The 7,266-nt window shown below is 47.4% G+C and overlaps 1 protein-coding gene across 1 annotated transcript; it reads left to right on the forward strand.

The window, feature by feature from the left end:
• Positions 1-516: 516 nt before the first annotated feature.
• Positions 517-2,910, forward strand: LOC134210333 (sphingomyelin phosphodiesterase-like). Its single transcript, XM_062686384.1, has 4 exons — positions 517-684; positions 872-1,332; positions 1,399-2,373; positions 2,441-2,910. The coding sequence occupies exons 1-4, from the start codon at positions 570-572 to the stop codon at positions 2,777-2,779; spliced, it is 1,890 nt and encodes a 629-aa protein (XP_062542368.1). The 5' UTR covers positions 517-569; the 3' UTR covers positions 2,780-2,910.
• Positions 2,911-7,266: the final 4,356 nt, after the last annotated feature.

Raw genomic sequence — 7,266 nt, forward strand, 5'->3', positions numbered from 1 at the left:
CCCAATCCCCCTAGCAGGCCGCAAGGGGAGATGGTGAATGTTTCCAAGTAGTTTTGCGAGGAAGTGCAGACGAAAGTGTCATAACTCAATAATAAAAAAAACATACATACACACGGACAGACAGACATGTGCTCAGTTCGTCTTGCTGAGTCGATTGGTATATAACACTATGGATCTCCGAGGCTTCTATAAAAAGTTGGTTTTCGGAGTGAAATGATAGCCTTTCGGTGCAACTTCGTTGTACGAGAAAGGCAAAAAGAAGCATTCGTTATCCCCAGAGTTCGGATGAAAATGTTGCAGATGCAACGCTGGCATTCCAATCAAATGCCACACAAGGGTTTGCCCCAGGAGGAGTTTACCGATACTCGTGCCCTGGTAGACAGGAGTCTATTTTTGCACTTGTTGATTGATGATGGCACGATAAATGGTTACATATTTCGCGATAACGGTCATCGCGGGGAATCTTCAAGTGCGTATAAAAGATGCAGTGCTTAGCCAGCCAACAGTAGTCGGTTGTTATCAATCCAACCAACAAGTACCTGTAGGATAGTTTTTTTATAGTTGGAAACATGAAGATTATTTTGGTTTCATTGGTGGTGGGACTGCTACTCGTCTCCTGCCAGGGGTATCAAGTCAAGCCAAGAAACTACAATCAAACGATTCAACAGCTCAATAGAGAATATGGTTAGTGTTTTTGTGATATCGATGATAGGCTCATTAGTGCAGATTACTTAAGTGCTTTACGTTATCAAAGCTACTCGAAGAATGTAATTTCCTTTTAATAGGGCAATAAAAATCTTAAGTAGCGTGCGATAGGCGTGATGTTACGAGATAAACACTATTGTAAGATTATTTTCTTGTTGATATACAGTTAAACTGGAAGAGGAATTCCGACGGGAATTCCAAACATGGAGGCAATCTGGCGTGAAAACCCCTCGCTACAAAGAGATGTTAGAAACCTGGAAGTTTACGGAGGATCACCGACGTAAGGACTTAGAAGATCTGCCTGTTCGAATGGAAGGAGTCCTTTGCACTTTATGCCGATCGGTTGTTAGCCAACTGATGGATCTACGAAAACAGGGAGCGTCGCGCGAAGAACTACACGGAGTTGCCTACGAACTCTGTACAACACTGCAGATTCAGGAACCAGACGTTTGCCGCGGAGTTATTGACTTGAATATCGACTTTTTCCTGTTCATCTTTGATGATCGTCCAACGGTTGGTGCCGATACATTATGCGCGGTTGTATTCCAGTCTTCGGCTTGTACACTGTCTGATCCAGAATTCATCAACTGGTCAGTCAACGTGAACCCCCGCAGTGCGCCAATTACCGTAAGTATTTTCATTCAGCTGATGTTTATTTGTTTCCTTAACTGCATGAAAAAAATTATAAAACAGGAATCCAAATACTTCCCAAATGCACGGGGACCCAACGACATCAAAATTGTACAAATTACCGACTTGCACTACGATCCACTGTACCTGGTGGACCACAATGCCGTATGCAACCGGCCTGCTTGTTGCCGCAATGACCAAGGTATTCCGAATGATCCTTCACATCGTGCTGGAAAATGGGGTGATTACCGCGACTGTGATTCTCCGTGGGACGCCGTCGATGACGTGATCGATCACGTTGCTGATAATCACCCGGACGCAGCATACATCTATCACACCGGAGACATAATCGATCATGGCGTATGGGAGACATCCGTGTCTCATAATATTCAGACCATGAATCGCGTTTATGTCAAACTAGCGGAGAGGTTCCCCAATACACCCGTGTACAACATCATCGGTAATCACGAAGCTCATCCGACAAATGTCTTCGCACCAAGTACGGTACCCGAACGCCAGTTCTCAATGGAATGGCTTTACTCCTACTCTGCGGACATGTGGGCTACCTGGCTACCTCAAGCAACCCAGAGCACCATTCGTGACGGTGGATTCTACACAGCTTTAGTTCGTCCAGGCTTCCGAGTTATTGGCTTGAACAACCAAGACTGCTACACCTATAACTGGTGGATCCTGTGGAAGCCGGACTATTTATCTAACCAATTGCAGTGGCTTCATGACGTTCTGCTGCAAGCTGAACGGAACAATGAAAAAGTTCACATTCTCGCCCACATCCCGTACAGTTCATCCGGATCGACCTTCCGCACCTGCCAGAGGGAATTCCGTCGTATCGTTGAACGATTCTATGACACCATCAGTGGCCAGTTCAACGGACACACCCACCGTGACGAGTTCAATGTGTTCTACTCGAGGGAGAACCCGGAACATGCCATCAATGTCGCATGGAATGGAGGTAGCACAACGGCCTTCAGCAATATCAACCCGAACTATATTGTCTACTATGTAGACCCGGAAACCTATGTAAGCCCTTTCAAAGCCCAACTATTTGTCGATTGCAATTAATCACCCTTATCTAATCTTCACGCAGCAAGTGACCGATTTTGAGTCGTACATTTTCAATCTAACCGATGCGAACCGCTTCCCGGAGCGACGACCGGAATGGTATCAGCTGTACTCGTTTGCCGAGGAGTTCAACATGCACAATCTGAGCCCACAGGAGGCGGATAAGATGGTGAAGCGGCTGGGAACGCCAGCCGGGCGGGAGGAATTGCGGCGGTACTGGCAATTTAAGGTCAAGATGGGCGATCCTTCGCTGGAAGCCGGCTGCGATGACGATTGCTTGCTGAACCACCTGTGCGGTGTGGTGGTTTCCGAGATGGACGATGACGTCAAGTGTGAGGAACTGCGAGCGACGTTCTTTGATTGATTATATCAAATATAGGAACGTAAGCAATCTCTGAACCAATTTCTAATTGTGTATATAAGTCCATGATTTATTTTAGCTGGGACGCTTAAGCATAAGATAATGTTTCATAATAAATAAACTAAGTAACTCTATTTCTTGAATTACTTTCAATAATGGTAGGAAACATTTTTAGCCTTGAAGACAGGGGCTGGGGCTTGGGCTGTAGCTTGATCACGTTTTGATCATGGTTAGTAATTGAATCCAGAGAGAAATGGAAAACTCTAAAGTGCAGCCTAATCGGGTTGAAGTGAATCAGCGTATCCCGACCAACCATTCGTCAAACTACTTCGAAGTTCTTTATACAAAAGTAAATAATTTTATCGGTATTTCTTTACTATAAATTGTCGTATTCATTTGGGTTATACATGCTCTAACCAGCCGAATCAAAACCGAGATGAAAACGTAAAACAAAATTTTAGTTGGAAGCACTTCACAACCGTTCGAAATAAATCTGATCAATAGACTGATTCACTTTTTCCGTTTTCGCTTCGCTCAAGGTTGCGGTCGCACGCGAGGACATGTGCATACACTGAACCCAAACCTCCTCCTGTTAAAGAATGTAATGTCATACCGTTGTTTCCAAAAAATGCTCATCCTATAATCGTATGACAATCGGCGATGACTGCTGCATAATCGGTACTTTGAATGAAAATCATCCAGGCAACAAACAAATTTTTAAACTGATGTTGGATGATTTGTCATCTAATATGCGAAATGCGACGCATCGAATTAAAATCACCAGAAAACCTAATGAAACGTGTTATGCATGCGCCCTATAACGAAAATCATTCGGTTTAGAAATGATACGAAGCAGATATGCATGATACTGCTGCGCTGATTACTTGTTTGCTCGTGCGCCATTTGTTTTATTCAATCCGTTGGTGGAAGTTGGTCGCGCTCGCGTGAAAAAATCCTTTGTTAGAACGGTAAATTGTGAGAAGGTAAGAGCGTTCTAAAAAGATAAATAAATAGTTATACAAGTTTTGTGTATGTTTGACTTTCCAGAAATATGGCATCTACGGAGAAGGTGAGAAATCCTCGGAGAAATCAACAGCAGAAGTGGTGGATTTCGGATGGATCTATATCAAAAAATCTATGGACATGTGGTGGCAGCGGTTCATCTCTCCAGATCTCCGGTGGCAGCGGTTCAACGCTCCAGATCTTTCAAATTTAATTGACTTTAATTAACTTTGCGATAGCATCCTTCCGATATGAACGGTGACAGAATAAAATCCGCTAATCACGTTCCGTTTCTATGGCTATTCTACAATTTTCAATGTAAAGCATATTATAGATGACTAATTGTGCCTTTGTCAACACATATTATGAGCTAATAAATCTAAATCATTATTATTAAAATTACGTTTTTACTTTTTTTTATTCCAACAATTGAAAACGAAACGCCCAGTCATTTGAATCTGCTACAAAATATAACAATTTCATTCGAGTACCGTTTCCGAATTCATATAGAAGTGATTCAACACGTAATCCGCTTCTGGTCAGAAAATCATCCTGCTATCGTATGGTTTGCTTATGGATGTTTGTCATCCCCCTTCCAAGCAACCGAATGAGCATCATCCAGGCATCGAATGATATTCGTTAAGGGGCGCTGGCATCGGGGCAGCAGGGATTGACGGCTTGACGACCCCTCCCCAGCTGTCTGTGAGTCAGGGAGAACTGCCTAGGGCGTGGTGGGATTTAGCAGTGGGCTCTGCTAAAATCCCTCCCAAAAAACCACAAGTGCCCGTGAGCAGACTCTATCAAAGCGACCGTGTGCCGCTTCAAAAGCACAAGCCCAGGGAGTGCCATTGGTACATCAGGATTGATCCCAGTAAGATCCTGATTATGGTATACTGGTTGCATGTTATTGGTCTTGTTTTTGGATATTGAGATATTGTGAACGCGAGGGCTGGTAGTCTGGTTATTCTATTCTCTTAGTAAGGCCGGGTGACATCGACCTGAAACGGCGAATGGGCTAATGGCCAGGCTGTCTTCCGTCCCCTAAAACCGTGGCGGGCCTTGTAGCACGCGGTACAATCCTGTCGCTCAGCTGGCAGCTGAGTGGGAGTAGGCTCAGATGCTTTTCCCTGACTAGCGCTGATCTGGCTCTGAACACGAAAGTGTCAACCCTCGCATGGCCTCCCTGCATGCCGCAAAGTATGTTTAGATAACCATGGGATCGCGAAGGCGACTACACCAGCAGGATTCGACAGCAGCCGCAAGGGGGACCCAACAGCGATGAATTCTATCAACACAAAACACAAAACGTCGAGGGATGCAGGTGAGGCGAATGGTGGTAAGGAGAACCCTTTCACCAGACGTAGCGGCCTTGAAAGGTCTCCCCAAAGATCGCCGGGGGAAGGCGATGGAGAAGCCCGTGGAGGGTCTGAGGAGGTGCCGGTTGAAGTAAAGATGGACGGCCCCACCCTGACCCGCGTCATCAAATCTGTGATGGCGAACCACGAAGAACGCGGTGGTCACACGAAGGAGGTAGTCACGGAGGTATCCGACGTGATTATGTCGTTCCCAGACAACCGGGTTAAGTACAGCAAGGATCTGAAACTTGCTGTGCAGGCACTCTGTGCCCTAGTAGTTGAGGCCAAATCGGAGTGGAGGTCCCTACTAGAGGCCAGCAAGAGTGCGGAGAGAGAGCTCCGCAAACTTGTCAAGGAGCGGAAGCAGGCGGATAAGGACAAAGAGGAGGCAGAATCGAAAATTCGTCTCCTGTCCGAGGGCAAACGACTGGCGGAGAGCCAGGTCGAGGAACTCCGCAAAAGGATGGCTGAAACAGGGGCGACCCCGAAGCTGAGTAAGGTTACGCAGGAGGCGAACCTGAAGGCAGCTGTCGAGAAGTCCGCAGCCCCGAAGCCAGAGAAAAGGAAGAAGGTCGTGCAGAAGGATGGCCATCCCAAGCCGGTGAACCCAGTGCCTCCACCATCGAGGACCACTGAAGCTCGCCGGGAGGAAGATCTACCCTGGAGGGAGGTCGTGAATCCCTAGAAGGCGAGAAGGCAACGGCAGCAGGCCGCAGAGAAAGCGGCAGGCGGAGCGATACGCGCCACTGTTAAGAAGGGTAGAGCCCAGAAGGAGACGGGTGCGCCTTCCAATGTCAGTGGTAAGCGTAAAGACAGAGGCGAGGCGATTATCGTCAGTACTGACGACAAGAGCTACGCCGAAGTCTTGAAGGCCATGAGAGTTAATGACAAACTCGCTGGCCTAGGAGAGGATGTCAACTGCATCCGAAGGACGCGGAGAGGTGAGATGATTCTCGTCTTGAAGCGGGATGCTGCTCAGAAGAGTACTGAGTACAAAAAGTTGACGGAGGAAGTCCTGGGCGATGGGGTTCAAGTAAGAGCCCTATGTCCAGTTTCGAACATCCAGTGCAAGGGCCTGGATGAAGTAACCGAGGCTAGAGACCTGGTCGACGCACTGAGAGATCAGTGCAATGTCGAGATCCAGGAATCTACGGTTCGGTTACGCAAAAGCTTCGCGGGAATGCAGGTTGCCTCATTCCAAGTACCTCAGGCTGAGGCCAAAAAGGTAATGGATAAGGCTAAACTGAAAGTGGGTTGGTCGGTATGTCCGCTAAGTATAAGCCAGGTGTCTTGGCAACGGTCATAAGTTTCAGGTGTCTTGGCAACGGTCATAAGTCTTATGACTGTAAAGGACCTGATCGCAGTAAGCTATGCCGTAGGTGTGGAGCTGAAGGCCACCAAGCTCGCACCTGTCAGGCTGCACCAAGGTGTCTGATCTGTCCCCCGGGTACAGACAACAGACACCTCACCGGTGTCCAGGCTTGTCCGGCCTCTAGAAGGATCCAGACACGCAGGTAACACAGCTGAATCTGAACCACTGCAAGGCGGCTCAATTGCTGCTACAACAGTCGGTTACTGAGTGTAAAGCTGATGTAGCTTTGCTGTCCGATCCATACCGCATCCCTGCCGGTAACGGTAGTTGGATTGCGGATAAGTCTCAGATGGTGGCCATCTGGACTTGCGGGCGATATCCCATCCAGGAGATAGTATCATCACCTGATGATGAGGGTTTCGTTATAGCAAAGGTAAACGGTGTTTACTTTTGTAGCTGCTACTGTCCTCCCAGGTGGAGTATAGTGCAGTTTACTAGGGTAGTAGATATTCTTGCAGCAAAACTAACTGGCTTAAAACCGTTAGTTGTAGCAGGCGACTTCAATGCGTGGGCAGTGGACTGGGGATCCCGGTCCACAAACGCCAGAGGTCATACCCTGCTAGAGTCGCTAGCGGTATTGAACGTAGTCCTGCTGAATGAAGGCCAAGTGCCAACGTTCAGGGGACCGAACGGTGATTCATGCATCGATGTGACCTTCTGCAGCGCGGGATGGACGGTGGAGCCAGAATGGGAGGTTCATGAGGGCCATACCTCCAGCGATCATCAGGAAATTCGTTTTATGATCCGGTATACCCCGTAGC

Source organism: Armigeres subalbatus, chromosome 1, assembly GCF_024139115.2.
Source record: "Armigeres subalbatus isolate Guangzhou_Male chromosome 1, GZ_Asu_2, whole genome shotgun sequence".
NCBI lineage: Eukaryota > Metazoa > Arthropoda > Insecta > Diptera > Culicidae > Armigeres > Armigeres subalbatus.

Excerpts from the sequence above, each read along its gene's own strand:
- LOC134210333 (XM_062686384.1), top strand. The coding sequence starts at position 570 with ATGAAGATTATTTTGGTTTCATTGGTGGTGGGACTGCTACTCGTCTCC. Across the intron at positions 1,333-1,398 it reads CCCGCAGTGCGCCAATTACC|GAATCCAAATACTTCCCAAA; the intron begins GTAAGTATTTTC and ends ATTATAAAACAG. Across the intron at positions 2,374-2,440 it reads ATGTAGACCCGGAAACCTAT|CAAGTGACCGATTTTGAGTC; the intron begins GTAAGCCCTTTC and ends ATCTTCACGCAG.